General features: G+C 36.9%; 1 protein-coding gene across 6 annotated transcripts in view; it reads right to left on the reverse strand.

Annotated features, from left to right (window-relative positions):
* Positions 1-5,635: 5,635 nt before the first annotated feature.
* The window catches only part of HEATR5A (HEAT repeat containing 5A), a 66,150-nt gene continuing 54,668 nt past the window's right edge, over positions 5,636-17,117 (reverse strand). For 4 of the 6 annotated variants that reach the window (XM_074868254.1, XM_074868253.1, XM_074868251.1 and 1 more), the window contains 8 exons: positions 16,490-16,738; positions 14,677-14,804; positions 13,631-13,778; positions 12,654-12,926; positions 10,259-10,483; positions 9,211-9,365; positions 7,571-7,784; positions 5,636-7,305 (listed from right to left, as the gene is read on the reverse strand). In XM_074868254.1, the coding sequence (XP_074724355.1) occupies positions 7,004-7,305; positions 7,571-7,784; positions 9,211-9,365; positions 10,259-10,483; positions 12,654-12,926; positions 13,631-13,778; positions 14,677-14,804; positions 16,490-16,738 (1,694 nt within the window). In that variant the 3' untranslated portion in view covers positions 5,636-7,003. The remainder of the gene's footprint in view (positions 7,306-7,570; positions 7,785-9,210; positions 9,366-10,258; positions 10,484-12,653; positions 12,927-13,630; positions 13,779-14,676; positions 14,805-16,489; positions 16,739-17,117) is intronic. The other 2 variants (XM_074868255.1, XM_074868252.1) reach the window with 1 other exon arrangement.

The raw sequence follows: 17,117 nt of genomic DNA on the forward strand, positions 1-17,117 counted from the left end.
CAGGATACCATTGGCCTTCTTGACCACCTGGGCACACTGCTGGCTCATGTTCAGCCGCCTGTCCATCAACACCCCCAGGTCCCTCTCTGACTGGCAGCTCTCCAGCCACTCCTCCCCAAGCCTGTAGCGCTGCTGGGGGTTGTTGTGGCCCAAGTGCAGCACCTGGCATTTGGCCTTATTGAAACTCCTACAGGTGGCCTTAGCCCATCGCTCCAGCCTGTCCAGATCTCTCTGCAGAGCCTCCCTACCCTCGAGCAGATCAACACTCCCACCCAACTTGGTGTCGTCTGCAAACTTACTGAGGGTGCACTCGATCCCCTCGTCTAGATCATCAATGAAGATGTTAAACTGGAGTGGCCCCAAAACTGTGCCCTGGGGGACACCACTCGTGACTGGCCGCCAACTGGATTTAACTCCATTCACCACAACTCTTTGGGTTACTTCAATGTATCAGTGGGATTTATCCACAAAGTCTAGTTGCATTTGACTCCCAACAGTCTCAGCAGGCAGCCAGGCCACTGACAGTTACTGAACAACACACACACACACAACTTGGTGTTCCTGAGCTGCATGGTCTGGTGGAATCCCAGAACAGGCATGTACTTAAAGAAATCTACAGGAAAGGTAGGAAATTGCCTACTTCGAAAAGAAGGTATTCACTCATAGCTTCCTCAGGTTCAGCTACCCTCAGACAGAGGAAAGTACTTGTTTAGAGGGTGCCCAGAACTACAGATGGGTTGCAGCTCCAACCCAAGACCATTTGTTCTTGAGTACCTCTCTCCAACCAGCCTGAGAATTTTCATTTTATAAAAGTAAATTATTCTCAGATTTGTTGGCTTCAAAAGGGAACTAGGAGGAATATGGACTAAAAAACCACACCTACCCTCCTGCCCTCCTCCTGACCACATTACTGTGTCACCTGACTCCCTGACAGCTAAACACAAGATTGTGTTGTGCCTCAGATGGGAGGTAAAAAAACATTTCCTTGCATTGTCTCCTCTATTACCCCTCTTCATCCCATCCTTGTTCATTTAATAAATATAGCTGATGAGTATCATAAAAGAAAACCCGATTTTTTCCTCTGGGCAAATTCTTTTATTCCTCTAACTGAATTTCAGGTAAATTTGGTGGCAACAGCTTGAACCAGTTATCCTTGGACCTGTGTTTCCTGTAAAACATGCATACATCTGTGACAATTTTTTCTTGGTGATTGCCATGAACCTTACATGACAGAAGATGAGGTTAAGAGCATTTGCCTTCATAATGATAGGTTGTATTTTCAAATTGCATAATATTTCTATTTTTAGATATAAATCAAAATTGTTTCCAGAATCCCTGAGGCCTGTGCTTCCACTGAAAATGTGTCTCATATAAAACCTCCTTTTCTTGCAGAAAAGGATGCTGAGAACTGAGGCACTAGGCAGAAAAAAAAAAAAATGCTTACAAAAATACCGTAATTAAAATATTCCCCAGAGGTTATAATAAAAAAAAAAAATTCCCCACTAGTAGCAACAGAGAATCTCAGCAATTCTATATTGCATGTCACTGGCAGTGGGATAATTCATATGATTTTTAATACATGAATATTAGCATTGGTTTAAAAAGTCCAATTTTAGGCTAGACAATTGCAAGTCATAAGGCTGTAGCTTAGAATAGGATTTCATCAATCTTTGCCATTACTAAATTTAACTTCTTACCAGAAACTTTTAGAAACAGACTTTCCTCAACTGCAGCCTTCTTTACATATAAACACTACATTTTTCTGTACAGTAACTAGACAAACTGGCACATAGGCTAACATGCTTGCTGAGCGCAGGCTGCGCTGTGTGGCTGGTACTCATCCTCCCCATTTGTTTTCTCCCGAGAGTACTGCCATTAGCAGCTGGAGTGCAAGCACAGAGGAAGGGGATTTGATGCCATATTCTGCCTTCTAGAATCTGATTCTGCACTTCAGATGACTGGGACTATGGAAGTGGGGCTAGGACCATAGAGCAAAATTGATTATTTGGCTACAGAGTGAGTGAATTTGGGTTAATCTACCACAGATTACTTCAGAGGGTATCAGAAGCCTGCTTTTGCTTTGACCCGTTTCTCAGACAAAATCTTCAGCCCTACTTTCGCTATATTTAGATGTCACTTCCCCTTTCATTGTTATATGTAATAAACTATTTATTCTCCAGAGAATCCAGAGAAGGATTTTTTAGGAGAAAAAAAAAAAAAGATCTACAACTGTACATCAAAATCAAAAATAAGAACCACAGAACATTTTGGAGAGGTTGGTGACATAAGCACTGACATCTTCAGTGTTTCCTTGTGCAGACAACATAATGTATCAAATCCATCTGGTTTATTTTATTCTACATAACCAACTTTCAGTAATCATTATTTAAAAATACATTAGAGGCAGGTAAAACATGTCATGTCTGGCCAAATACGCTGTTAAATTTTTATATCTTTGAAGCTATAGACCACTGTCATTAAATAGCTTGAGCAGTATATGTGAAAATGAACTGCTTGCTACATACTTAAACTAATTGAGTTGGAGTCCTGTGTGAAATGTCATTTACAGCAACAGCTCCTATGTTGCTCAGACAAGAGTGCTATGGACAAATCTGAATGTTTAACATTTGGCTACACGAAAGTACAGTTTAACTTTAATGGCTATTTTTAAGCATCAGAGGTTGCAACTCAACAACTATTTCATTACGTCTGTATTATAAGAGTAACTTTACTTGTCATTGTGTAATCAGGTCACATAGGTTTCTCACATGCAAAAAGCAGATCTAGTAATACCCACAGGATCAGGGCTGACCAAGAGGCGCTACTTCAAAGACACAAGGGAGTGACTCTTCCTGTGGTTTTTGACACCACAGTGCAGAAAAGTAGAAGAATTATCTACCTTGCTGTGTGTTCTTTTATTTAAAAACTGAAGAAAGAGTGTTAATTTTCTAAGGATTTTTCCCCTTGCTTTCTTGCCTTGCTCGAAGTATCATTGGCCAAGTTTTTCACTGGAAGAAAATATGAGCAGTTTATTAGTAGACCACTATTGGTTAGGAAACAATATGGTCCTCTAGGAACCAGCTTCTGACTTGCTGCCTACTGATAAAATAGAGTTACATTTCAGGAAGCTGAAAAGACAAAATCTATACCTAGCAGTGAGATTAGGGATGAAGCTTTGGAGGAGACTGTCACAGTGACCCCTTGTACATTGTTATTGCCACAGATACATCCAACTTCATTCAAATTAAAACCATATTGAAAGTCCATTGAATATGACTGATGCTTCTTTTCAGCCTGAAGGTGACTCCTGGACCTTGGAACATACCAGATCAGTCTCAGACTTATTCTAGGCTAAGAAATAGTATTAGAAATGCTGATTATTCAGCTGAAGTGCTGCAGACTTGTATCCAATTAAAAACAACCACATCCCAACTGTGTGATGCTTTTGCATGGTTTTGACTAATTCCAGTTTGTTGCAGTCAACAGAAAGTTGTCTGCAAATAATTTTTGCATAGCACTTAAATATTCCATTCCTTGATATACCTATATTTATATATATACACTTAAGGTTAGGCATAGGCAGGACCTTTTGTCACACAAATACATTGAACTTTTAGAATAAACAGTGAAAATATACAAAGTAAACATGCACAGGCCACATGCTTCATAGCAAAGAATTTACTGGAAGAAAATTTGGGACACAGGAAGCAGGAATAGTAAAAATAAGACTTTGGTTTCTGGCTAAACATAGAATCATACAATCATCTAGGTTGGAAAAGACCTTGAAGATCATCCAATCCAACCATTAACCTAACACTGACCATTCTCAACTACACCATATCCCTCAGTGCTCTGTCAACCCGACTCTTAAACACCTCCAGGGATGGGGACTCCACCACCGCCCTGGGCAGCCCATTCCAACCTCTAACAACCCGTTCTGTAAATTAATGCTTCCTAATATCCAGTCTAAACCTTCCCTGGTGCAACTTGAGGCCATTCCCTCTTGTCCTATCGCTTGTTACTTGGTTCAAGAGACTCATCCCCAGCTCTCTGCAACCTCCTTTCAGGTAGTTGTAGAGGGCGATGAGGTCTCCCCTCAGCCTCCTCTTTTCCAGACTAAACAACCCCAGTTCCCTCAGCCGCTCCTCGTACAACATGTGCTCCAGACCCTTCACCAGCTTCATTGCCCTTCTCTGGACCCGCTCGAGTAATTCAATGTCCTTTTTGTAGTGAGGGGCCCAAAACTGAACACAGTAATTGAGGTACGGAAAACATGTTTGGCTCTTCTTGTTTGGCTAAACATGAGACCTTGAATGCCAAACAATGCCTAAAAAAGAAGAGTGGAATTAAAACCAAAATTGCTCTGTGGTCTTACTTATTTCTTCAGGAAAAAAGAAAGTTCCTTGTAAATAAACAAGACTACATCAAAGATATCTGATATCTAACAGCCAAATTCTTTTTATAACTGAAAGAAGATTATATCTGTAAGATTCATTTATAAAATCTTAAATGAGTAGATTTATTCACTCATTTGTTTTAAGTGTACATAATAAAGCACAACTCAGGGCACAGGTATTTTTACTATGCAGATTAATTATCTGGATAAATTAAGCTCACACATATGTCCTAATTTACAGGAGACATTAACAATTAGCAATGGTTCCCTTTATTGAATTGGTTTTGCTTCTGCATTTAGAATACACGGATATGTTGAAAATGGTGCTTTTCCATATGTGGCTATGAGAGTTGACCAAGAAATGTCGAATCACATAATTACGGCACTTCTCAGTGACTCAGTTGTGAGCTACTACAATGAGAACCTCTAAAAAGTCTAGGCCTAAGCTCTTCTAAACTTTAATTTTTGGCTTTTAACAGCTTTTCTTGGTGTTCTTGCAACTTAAGCATGCTTCTTAAAAGTTTTTGATCAAAGTAGAGTTTAATCAGATTGTATTATCATCATTAAAAAATGTTAGTGAGAAAAAGGTTAATGCTGTTCGTAAACATTACAGAAAATTAAAAAAGAGGCCATGTATACTTACTGTAGCAACTAACTTTGTCAGCAATATATTTTGCCACTTTGATAGTAAACATGACATGAATTTAATTTAAAAGTTTCAAGTCCCACAAGAATCTCTATGATTTTCCAGAAGCAGCTGGGGGGAAGGGGGGGGGAGCAGGAATGGAGGAAAGGTACCCAGTAAACTTTGAAGGGATAAATAAAGAGATAAAAAATTACTAATGAGATAAGGATGAGTAACTGCCAAATGTAATGTAACTCCCTTTCAATAGAGGCAACAACTACAGATTTGACTGCAATGAAGAAGTGGAACAAAGAACTTCTGTTTCTCCAGGGCAAGATGGAAGGCATCTCAAGCACCTTTCCATAGTTCATACGTTTCAGCATTTGGCACAGGACAGGTATTCACACATACAAAGTGCATCTCCCTAACCCTACTTACCTACCCATTGTGCTATACAGAACAGAGGAAGACCTGCAGTCTCAAGTCACAGACCTTGGAGCATCCATCCCAAATGTTTCTTATTAGTTTCCTTGTGGCAGCACACAAACATTTTCTTTCAGTTAAGGAAGTCCTTAGAGCTCCTCTGCTATTGGGTAAAATGACTAAGACAAATCTTAAGTGAAGAAAATTAGCTTTATTTATGTAAATTAGAAAAAAGAATTGTTAGAACTTTGGTCAAATGGTTAATTCTGTACAATTTACAATTATATTTATATACAAAACTTATAATAAAATACAGTACATCATACTTTTCCTGAGTCACAGTGTGTTTCTCAGTTCTGTAAATATTTTTTTTCTTCTTTCTTTTAAAGTAACTAGATTAAAGAAGGAAATATTATCCTCAGCTTGATAGTGTTTGGTTTAGATAATACTGGTATTAAGAAAGAAGTCAATACACTATATGTAGAAAATACTTTATAGCCATTGCAATTTCGATAGTTATTTTTCTATATTAAAATATGTTCCTTGATAAAAATGTTAATTAAATACTCCTTATGATGAGTTTGTTGCACTTTATTTGACACAAGACAAGCTGACTTCAGGTATGTCCATCTCTTGTTGCAGAGATACATAAATTTAGGTGAATTACATGTATATATAACCGATCATTTAAAGATCGGGAAACATACATCCAGATAGAGCAGATGTCTGAATTGAGGCACAGTATATTAAAATTGCTGTCCTATCCTGGACTACATGTGTAAGCTTCACTTGCCTGGCTAGCCTAATATAAAATTAACACAAGTACACATCCTGAAAAGTGAGACTATGTCAAGCAGCAAGGCATCAAGCCTGCAAATACTTACGTATGCATAACAGTCCCACTGTGTAAAGCACTACGGAGTCCTCGATGAAGAAGCATTGTACAGCTGTATTTAACAGCATTTGTTAAATCTCGGCCAGCTTGAGAAGTTATTAGGATTAAAGCTATCAATATTACCTTTACTGAGTTGAATTTGAGATCAACAATAATCTATTGTAAGGCTTACAAGGATATTTAATCTGTTTACTTAATGATGCAGTGTGTTAAATTAGTAATTAGGATAGATTACAACCCACAAGTAAATTTATGTCCCAGTTAAATCCAAAACCCATCAGGATAAGTTATTTTTGACAAACATCGATTTAAAACAAAATTTACTTAATGGCTAAGTGTGGGCTGCTCCTAAATATATCTACAGTAAAGTTCACTATACTTTTTTAATATAGGCATGTGAATTTCTGGAATTTTAGTCCAAAACAATCCAAAAATACAGATTAGATGACCTCTAATAGTTTTATTCATAGCGTTTAGAGATGTTTAAAAAGTCTTACACTAACAGAAAGTTATCTAGAGATTTTCTTTCTCTTAAAAACCTTCTGAATACTTCAGTGCAAACTGAAATATATGAGATCAACTCATAGCAATCCTACTCTGATTAGAAATTAAAAGGGACACTTTTTGCTGTTGATATCAAAGTGTAAAATGACAATATGAGACTTCAAAGAAAATTGGTCTTTAGCTGAATGCTTGAGCTTTTGCCAGGATTCTTTGCATGTTTAGCAGTCTTCACTTTGATGCTTTCTTGATTGCCTTTTACAGCTGATTCAAGCCTGGCTTTCATAGTTGGAGAGGAAGCCATTAGTTTTTTAAAAACTGATGAGTACTGTGGACCAATCTGCATCAGATTTTGCAAAGCAAACTCATGTAAATTTTTTGCTGAGTTTGTAGCAGAAACCAGGGCATTTTCATCCAAAAGAAAGGAAATAAGGATGGGAAGAAGGCAGGCCACCAAATGAGCACCTATAAACATTGAAAACACAACTTAAACATACACTTTCTATAAACAACTTCAAATTCTAACTAGAAGTATTTCTTTAAGTTAACATTTAACACAAACTATAAAGCTACAAATGTTATTTGAACTGTACAGTAAAAAGAACCAACATTCTTGTTCGCAATTAGTGTTCACGACTGGATTCCAAGTGGTTGTTTTGTTTTAATTTGTTACTTATGGCAACTTTCAGAATGTTTAATGCTTTGGATACTAGTCATGGAAATAACTTACGGTGCTCTTCCTCAGCAGTGGCTGTAAGAGCTGTAACCACCTTTATTCCCTCCTGAATGACCTTAAGTTCAGCAGCATTTTCAGGTTTTGCTTTTTCTGTTTCCTGCAGTTTTCCCACAATGGATGGTGCTAAAGAATGAATATAAGGATATGACACAGTTTTGTTTGGATGCTGAAAGATGGAATGCAGCAGCTGGTAGCACTTACGCTGTACCTAAAGGGAAAAATCAAATTTGCAGTTACAAAGTGTTATGCTTAAAAATACACGTCAGAGTGTTTTAAAACTCACAGCTTGTCAGACAAAATTTTAGGGAGGGGGAAAAATGTGCCTCACAGCTTGAAAATTCATCAGGTTGGAGGCTGCTAATGCATAATACTTTATAGGAGTGTTATAACTTGTGATCTAATTATTTAGAAAAACTGGATCACGCTTCCTGTTTCTTTCCATCGAGTCCTACATCTTCCTCCATTTTTGAGTTAAGGAAAAAAATATTATTTTTGTGTGAAGTTTATGTCTTAGCACTGTTTTGAAAATGTACACTCTTTTGCAAAAACACAGCTGACTGAAAATAGGTGCTTAAAATGTAAGCATTACGTCTGTCAAACTCTAGGCAATTTTAAAAAGCCTCAAATGGTGCAGTAGCTTGCATGTCATTGGAAGTCAATAGGACTGAAACTGTCTAGCTCCTACATAATTTCTGAAAGGCTCAGATACCTAAACACTTGAATAAAATTTGCAAATGCATACTATCATTGTCTTGCAGTCATATTTGGCATCCCCAGTTTCCTATCAGTGGAAACCAGTGTTTAAAATACTAAAAATGTATTAATATATAAAAAAAGTACTTTCTTACAGCTATTTGTCAAGTAAAGGTAACTTTGTTTAATTTTTTGTTACTACATTAATATACACAGAGAAGATGCAAGAAAACCAGTTTACAGTGAATTCTCAGTCATGAAATCTAATGCGTGTTATTTGCAGAGCTGGACTTTCAGAGTGAGGAAGTCCCAACTCCTAGAAGAGCCATTTGTATTTGCAATGGTAACCAATACAGGTTTTTTTTCCGATGCCTTTTTTTCCTGATGAAGAATAATACCAGATGAACTGTGGCACTACAGTCTAAAGCAACTATGTAAAAATATTTATCCTAGGTTGGAACAAAGCATTGATCTTGTTCAATATTCTGTCTCCAGCAGTGGCCAGGAGCTGATGCTTATGGCACAGTAGAAGGTATGCAGTGGTACTTGCTCCAGCTCCCAAAGTCCCACAGCTGAGGGATTTCCTGTGCAAAAGATAGTATCTGTGTGTTGAAGATCAAATGAACAAATAAAATGAAACAGGTGCCTGAAAAACTACACAACTGAATCATATACTTATCAATGTATAAAGCTCTGAGTCTGATGCAATAGAAAACAATCATAGGAATACAGAATTGTATACAGAATAAAAAATGTTAAAATGCACCGCTGAACATGTTCTTGGTAACTTGTTCAAACTGTATTTTAATTATCCTGACAGATATAGTCAGGACAGAATTAGCTGGAATCAACACACAGGGCAAGTGAAACAACTGAACAGAAAATAAGCTAAAATCCATTTAATATGATACTGATATTCTTATAACTTCACCAGTACTTACAAGAGGATCTTTTGAGTCAAGTGTTACTTTAAACTTCTCAATACAACGCTTTTGAAGGCACTCTAGGGTAGTAACTTCTGGACTGGTAGACATAACAAATACTGTAATAGCAGTGAGCAGGCTAACTTCATCAAGTTCTTGGAGAAGCCCATCTACTGTCAATAAAGTAAGCAGTCTGTTAGATTTGCATTAAAAAGTAGTTCCAGGAATGCAAGTGTTACAAAGAGGTGGAATAGAAATATCAATGTCTATGTTTCTTTAGGAATCTCTTTTTTCAAATGCACTGATATGGAATTTTACTGTAAAAGCCAAGGCCAAAATGGGAATTCAGGGGTGGTTATATGCATATTTAGAAATAACAGCATACTCCTATTCCACTGTTCCTCTGGGTAAAGTTCAATAAATATCTTTGAAGAGCTGGTATGACATGTTAGGGTACAATTTATTTTGAGAATAATATAAAATTTGCATTAAGAACATACATTGTTTTGCTATAACTTAAAAAATCAGCACTATAAACAAAAGTTCCAACAACAAATTACAATTTAGAGATTAAACCTAAGGAATGATAAAAATACTACAAACTTGGGAAGTTGAAGAAGCAGCACACAGAAAACTAATTTTAAGACAAAAATATTTTTTCTTGAACAGCTGTTTTAAAATCCTTTGCTTCAATACAGACACTAATTCTTCGTGGAGAACCTGCATGCAGTACAGCTGTCTTTTATGCTCAACTGTACACTGAAGCCATAACTCCTGTTTATTCCAATGTACCATGTAACTATATGGTGGCACTACATAATACAGGGGTAAGCCTGTAATCCCACATTTATACCTTTACAGATGACAACTTCTCATATGAACTGTAGGGATAAGATCACACTATAGTTTCAACAGTACTTGGTAGCCAACTAATTCTCCTGTGACTAAGGTATTAGTCCTTTTTTAAGATGTGCGTGAATTTAATTTCACTAAAACCAAACAACCTTTCATCCAAACAGTTTATTTATTTATTTTTTAAACACACAAACCCAAAATTTATGCTTACCTTGATCCCAACAGTCAAGCACTGTGACCAAAGCACTACGCAGAAGATCAGTCCAAGCAGTCCGACTCTTCTCTGCTCGAGCCATTGGAGAAGACAAGAGTCCTTTAAGGGCTTGTAGAGATGCAGCAACCGTCAAAGGTAATTGGCCATCTTGGACTTTCACAGCAGTTTCTTTAAGTACTCCAATAATTAGGTACAAGATAGTAGGAAGAACTGAAACACTTCCTGTAAAACAAAGCAAATTAATTTCACAGAAGTTAAAAAAAATCAGGTACCTTTTACATCAAAAAAAAGCGCGCTGTTTTCTTGGATTCTCTTTTTTATTTATAATTTACTGTTTTTAAATCACCTACATGAATGGAAGCACTGGTAATTTGAAGAATGAAATAAGTTATGACTTGGTATAGCAAACATGGAGTCAGACTGCTTAAGTGAAGTTAAACTTTTTCCCCCTTGCAAATTAGCATTGTATATCTTTTCCTTGATGACTTTATTATATGAAGTGTGGCATTATGTCATGTTCAGAGAAAAGCAAGAACTGAAAGATCAGAACCCCTGAGGAGCAGAAGAGAAGTTATGGAAGTATACAAAATACTAAATAGCAGAAAAATTATGAGCATCTAAGCGTATTTTGCAATTTCAGTAAAGGAAATTAACAGGGGGTAACAAATTGGTAAGAAGAAATACTTCTTCCACATGATGTGTAGTTAGTTGTCATTGCTCCACAAAATCACTGAATTCAAGAATTTAGTAAGATTAAGAAGAGGAGGATCTCGGACTGAAAACATGTAACAGAAATTCCTAGAATTATAATAAAAGCTAACAAAAAAAAATCAGAAATAACTTGGCATAGGAGTCTTGCATATTCTTACGTCTTTGAATCTAATAGCGATACAGAATTCTACACATATTTGAGACAATCTAGAAACCTACATACTTATGTGTTTCTCCTGTCAAGTTCTGATTCAGCAAAGCACAGAGTTAAGCATATGGCTTAATACGGTTATGTCATTCCCTAATCAGCAAAATGCTTATGTTTTTAAGACTCTAATAAACTGATGTTTGTGAAAGACCTGTTGAATAATGAGCGTGTCTAACAAATGCTTAAGTATTTTCAGAACCTGAGGACATCTACCTCCTATTTTTAAACAGCCAAGTCTCTGAAAATTGACTTGGTATTCAGTAGGAAATACAGTTCACAAGCATCATCTGAAAATTTTACTATGCATACATATCATGACAGGTGCCTGAAATAAGAGACACGGTGGTCACAGAACTATAACTTCAGTTACCTACTAAAGGGGAAGAAATGATGCAATTCCACATGGGAATTCTCTTTGATTATAGGAGTTGACTTTTGGAGATGCTTCCTTATTCAACTGATTGTATAAGCAAGCTTAAGCTCCTCATTTTAGTCACCTGACTTAAATGCTCAAGTTCTCTAATATAAACATTCCATCTGGTCTGATCCCACAAGCTGTTAGTTTGTGGAATAAATTGAAGAACCCAAGACAAAAGAACTACAGGGAAAAAAAGAAAAATCACAGATTATTTTTCATACAAGATAGCTGCCCTCAGATCTAAGTGATGCTATGTTTGTTTCCTTTTACTTTGAACTGATAGATAATGAGCTGCAGATGGAAAAGAGAAATCATATCATCACCCTACAATGATAGCAAGGACTGTCTACTATTCCATTTGGAGCATGCTATCCCCCAAAGGAGACTCTTGTAGAAGAGAACAAATTAAGAAAAAAGAAATTTCCAGGGCTGGTAAATGCAAAAATTTGCATAAGGTCTAACACAGATACCTAAGGTGGGAAGAAAGGAGTAGGGCAGAAATGGTTTATAGGTGTGCTGTAACAGTCCTGAAAGATCATATATGTATGAATATGATATTGGGGGATGGTGGGAAGAAAACACCTTAAAGTTTGGAGTGAATCCAAAATGAATCATTAGTAAAAGTCAAGTAACCTGAGAAATTAACCGTAACTCCTTACATAGGTTTCCTAATGTTCAAATGATGGCTTTTAGTGATACGGAACATGATACATTTCCCTTTTAATTTTAATTTATGTCTGCATTATAAATTCCAGAATAGACAATTCAAGTAGAATATTATCATGTAGCTATCAGATACTTCTCTGTAAAAAATAAATCTATTAATTGCACTGCTACACGTGGGAGGAAAACAAAGACTACTTTAATTGCTTCAGTTTTGTAACTTGTTTTGTAATCTCACAATCAAAAAAATAATTAGAACAGGAAATTGTCACAAGCAAATCAACAAAACTTGCTGCCAGATTGATCCAGCTGAGAAAATTAGGTAATAACAAGGGGGATCAGAAGAGCCTAATATTCTTTCATTAATCTTTTCTAGTGATGAAATAGCATACCTTCAGGAGAGCAGATTGCAGGAACATCAGAGAGAATAACTAATGCTGCTGCTACCAGTCTACTTCCATCTTCTGACAATAACAGATGTTTTCCAGATTGAAACACAGGGCTACAAGTTAATTTAGGGTTGAGCTGGGGAAGCTGTCTCACAAGAATACAAACACACAACTCCAGTGTTGCAAAGACTAATGATTTCCCAGGCACCAGTCCTCCTGTATCTTTGCCTTCTCCATATTCTGGTAATGTTTCCTTTTCTGCAGCACCATCATCAACTAAAACAAAAAGAAGAAATATGGCAGAAACCTGCAGGCTGTACCTTGTTTCCAAAAAGTTTACTTCTTAAGACCGTTTCATCAACAAGTGATAATCTTGATACATATATATGTGCATGCATATGTATTCAAAGTCCTACTGGCAAACATCCATCCTTCTGAATAAGCAAACTATGCACTGATCATCAAAAGGTAAAAGTGTGTGCAATAGAGTTAGACATACGATGTCCTGAGGCACCATGCCGATATGATGTCACCTGACAGAAGGGTTTTGATTCTTCTTCCGGTTTTTTTCTTTTAGAAAATGAACTTTAGGAAGTTACTATCAGAGTAACTAGTGAAGTCTGGCTTGTAACAGCTGCATGCTGAGTCTCTCCGTTGCTCTACCGCAGTTGATCTCAGCTTTTCACTAAGACTCCTCCCTCCCTTATACCACACAAGACTATCCTGACTGCAGTTTCTCCAGTTTTCCTCCTCACTTCATGCCCTCTAATCACCACCAAAACCACCTGCTATCTATCATAACACCCCTATTTCTTTTGTCAGGCTCATGGACTGACTTAAGTAAACCAGAAGTAGTCACCAACTGTAAAACACTTCAATTAAGATGCATCTTGGAATATCACCTTCCAGAACCCAGTTTTCCAAGAAAGAATTGCTTTAACCCTGATAATATATATTCAGCATCTCATACATTACTGTACCTTCTGCACTTCTCCGCTTTTCCTTCACATGTTCCTGAGCTGCAAAAAGAATCAGCCGGACCACTTCAAGGGCAGCAAGTTGAATATCGGGTGATTCTCTGGTCAGGATCAGCCGATGCAAAACATTCAGCAGCTCTACACCCAACTCCTACAGTAAGAAAAATGCTTAATATATCCCCATTTTAATGCATGAATTTTAGAAACTTGTTAATACTTGTTAAAGCCAACAGTATTACTCTTGTTAATCTCACTAAGGAACACGGTATAGTTGATACAATCACACGAGTTGGCATTTTCTTCAGCATCTTGCTCCTAGCCCCCAGCAGCAGCAGTCCTGCTCAATTCTCCCAACAAAATAGTAATCACAATAATTTAGAGATAAGGCACTTAAAACTACTAAAACCCCAAGTAATCTTTATCTTATGGCTTTTTCATTCTTGAAGGTGGGATACTGCATTGCATCCCTCCTACAGTATATGCATCTCCTTGGAGCGGGCACTGATAATCAGCAGAACTTGAGCACGTCCACAGGCTTTATCACTTTTGCTGTGTTAGACAACTGCATGGCACACAGGATTGTATAAAGCTTAATTTAAAGAAAAAAGAAGGAATTTTGAAGTTACTACTACTTTTTAGGATCACTGGTGTGTTGTGATTTTTTTTTTTTTAAATACCACTGTTTTTGTCCAGTTTCCTTTTATCATCTTCAATATTTACAACAGAATGAATTGAACTGTCCCTTGACAGAGAGAGTAAGAGAACTTTCTTTCCTGTAATTCTGTCTTTACCTGGCTCTCATCCTACTCATCTAATCACTCCTTCCTGATGAAATGTCCTCCAGTTCTCTGTCCCTCACTGTCTTCTTCCAGGTTCCATGTTGTGCTCTTTTTCTCTCCTCCTTCTAAAGTTTTGGATTTTGGTAAAGCATATAATTCACCTACTACTTATGTATTGAAGATTCCTGGATATACAACAGAGAGTAGAAATACGTTTCAAACTAAAATTATGTCTTAATTCTGGGGAGCTTTTGATCCTTAAGACATTACCTGATCACCACCTATTTTAGACCTTGGCCATGGAACATCAAAGAGGGCCTGTAGGGCACGTAAGCAGGCAATAATGTTCTCCATTGCTGCATCTGACCGAGGAGAGCAGAGAAATTCCACACTAATTCCTGTAAGCATCAGAAATAAAAACCCATATGTGCTTCAAATTTTAAGAAGTAATTTTGTCAGTTACTAAGTAACCTAACAGTAGGTTGAGCAGACATAGAAATAGCATTTGCATTTTATATTAAGTGAATTCATATCTTGGGGCAAGAACTGTATTTCCCTTGAAACAATGAAAGAACTTCAGCTTCTAGACAGTACAAGACATGATTATAACTGTCTATTAACGTAAATAAATTCAAAAAAATAGAGCAATTTCTGAGTAACACACTGAACTACAGGTCCAATGAATAGGCCAGCAATTCATAATGAGTATATAGCAGAATCTTTGCCTAATCACATTGATTTACCTAATAGAAGGAAATAATGGAGAAAGTAATAATAGTTCACAAAGGCTGAGAAGTGAGAACTAAAAATCGTGCTCAAAGGCTGAGGCTTTATCTTTGCATTTTACAAAAATGCTAAAGATTGCAGCTACCACAACTAGATCACCAGCAATAAGTAAATTACGTGAAGCCTATGCTTGCAAATCCTTGAGCAGATAAAATCAGTAACTTTACTCTGAGCTTTCAGGACACTTCAGATGACATTTTATGACATTGGAGATAAACATATAATATGACCCATATTCTCATCCCATTTGTACAGGGTACAGGTATTTGGATAATTCCAAAAATGTGTGATGACTTGGGAAACTGGTTAACGTACACTAAAGAACAGAAAGTGTCTGTGTTTTAAAGTTCTTTCAGTTTCTCTGTAGGAAGTGAAAACGAAAGAGTGGAATATGTTCAGAAGCAGAATAAACAAGCCAGGTGTCCATGATAAAGTGTATGAAATTTGAAGCACCAACCCAGTAGTATAGAAAGCAGGACATATGAGCAGCTTTTGTATCAGAGGTTCCACTTTTAACTGAGGGAGCAATGGAGTTCAAAATTAAGCTGGCTCTATGCAGGAAGACTGAGATTCAAAAAGAAGCCATATGCATCTGGGTCATACAAACCCATTCCAAAAAGGGATTACAAAAGAAGGATATGAGAGAGACCAAATTTAAAAAAATACAACCAGAATTGCCTAATTGTGTAAATTTAGAGAACTGGGACTGAATTCAACCACCTCATTAGCCTCTGCAGTAGCAGAGCCTTAAACAGAGCTTTATGTCAACTTAAGGAAACACTTTCTTATCATGAGGGTGATCAAGCACTGGCACAGGTTGCCCAGAGAAGTTGTGGAGTCTCTATCCTTGGAGATATTCAAAAGCCAGCTGGACATGGTCCTGGGCAACCTGCTCTAGGTGGCCCTGCTTGAGCAGGGGGTGGTAGACAAGATGATCTCCACAAGTGCCTTCCAACCTACACACTATTCTGTAATGTAAAACTGTACTTCAGTGATGTTAAACTGTACACTGTAATTGTGGTGCTGCAACCATCATAAAATCCACCCTTGAACTTGCATGTTTATGATCAGAGCAGTAAGCACTTGTTTAGGACTTGTTTAGCTCACACTTAGTGTTTTTTCTACCACATTTGGGATAACGCTCTACAATTTTCTCAGACTGTATATTTTTTTAAGAGATGCAATACTCAATGATGCAGTTAAATGTGAATAATTGAATATTTCTTTGCTAACAGTTTTATCTATTAAAAATTACATTTTGGGTTACAGTATTTAGACAGATTATGCACTCACTAACCCAAGATAAGATGAAATCTGTCAGTATTCACATCCTCAGGAGATTTTACCAAGGGCCTGGTAGAAGAATCTTGACACATTGTAGTTGGGGTGACAGGTCTAGAGAGATTAGTAACTCCTTCATCTGGATCAACAACGATGAAACCTGTGCTAGTAAGCCATAATGCTGTAGCATAAAGTATCAGTGCCCAGGAATTGTAGTAATGAGGTCTGGCATTTTCAATTGTCTCTGCTGTATAAAATGTACCACCTACAAGAAGAGAAGGTACAGTTTTAAGGATGTCATTTAATTTCAACTACCATATTTTCTCATTCTTGTAAAAGGAGATTCTACTTTTTATTGAAATTATATTTATCATATTTTATGTATGACTTCTTTTTAAAAAAGAGTTCAATATTAAAATTCAGGCTAATGAGGGCACTTCGTTTAGATTTATTTGGATAGAATCCATTACAATTACCTTTTTCTTCTTGCAGCCACAAAATTACCCAACAAACAAGAATACCAAACAAACTACTTTTCACATGAGTGAAACCTCTGTTCTCAAAAGCAGTCTTTATCTTCAGATAGGTACACAAGTATGCATATCCTCTATACAATTTAATCTTACTGTGATCTTAACACAAAT

Source organism: Strix uralensis, chromosome 4 (assembly GCF_047716275.1).
Source record: "Strix uralensis isolate ZFMK-TIS-50842 chromosome 4, bStrUra1, whole genome shotgun sequence".
NCBI lineage: Eukaryota > Metazoa > Chordata > Aves > Strigiformes > Strigidae > Strix > Strix uralensis.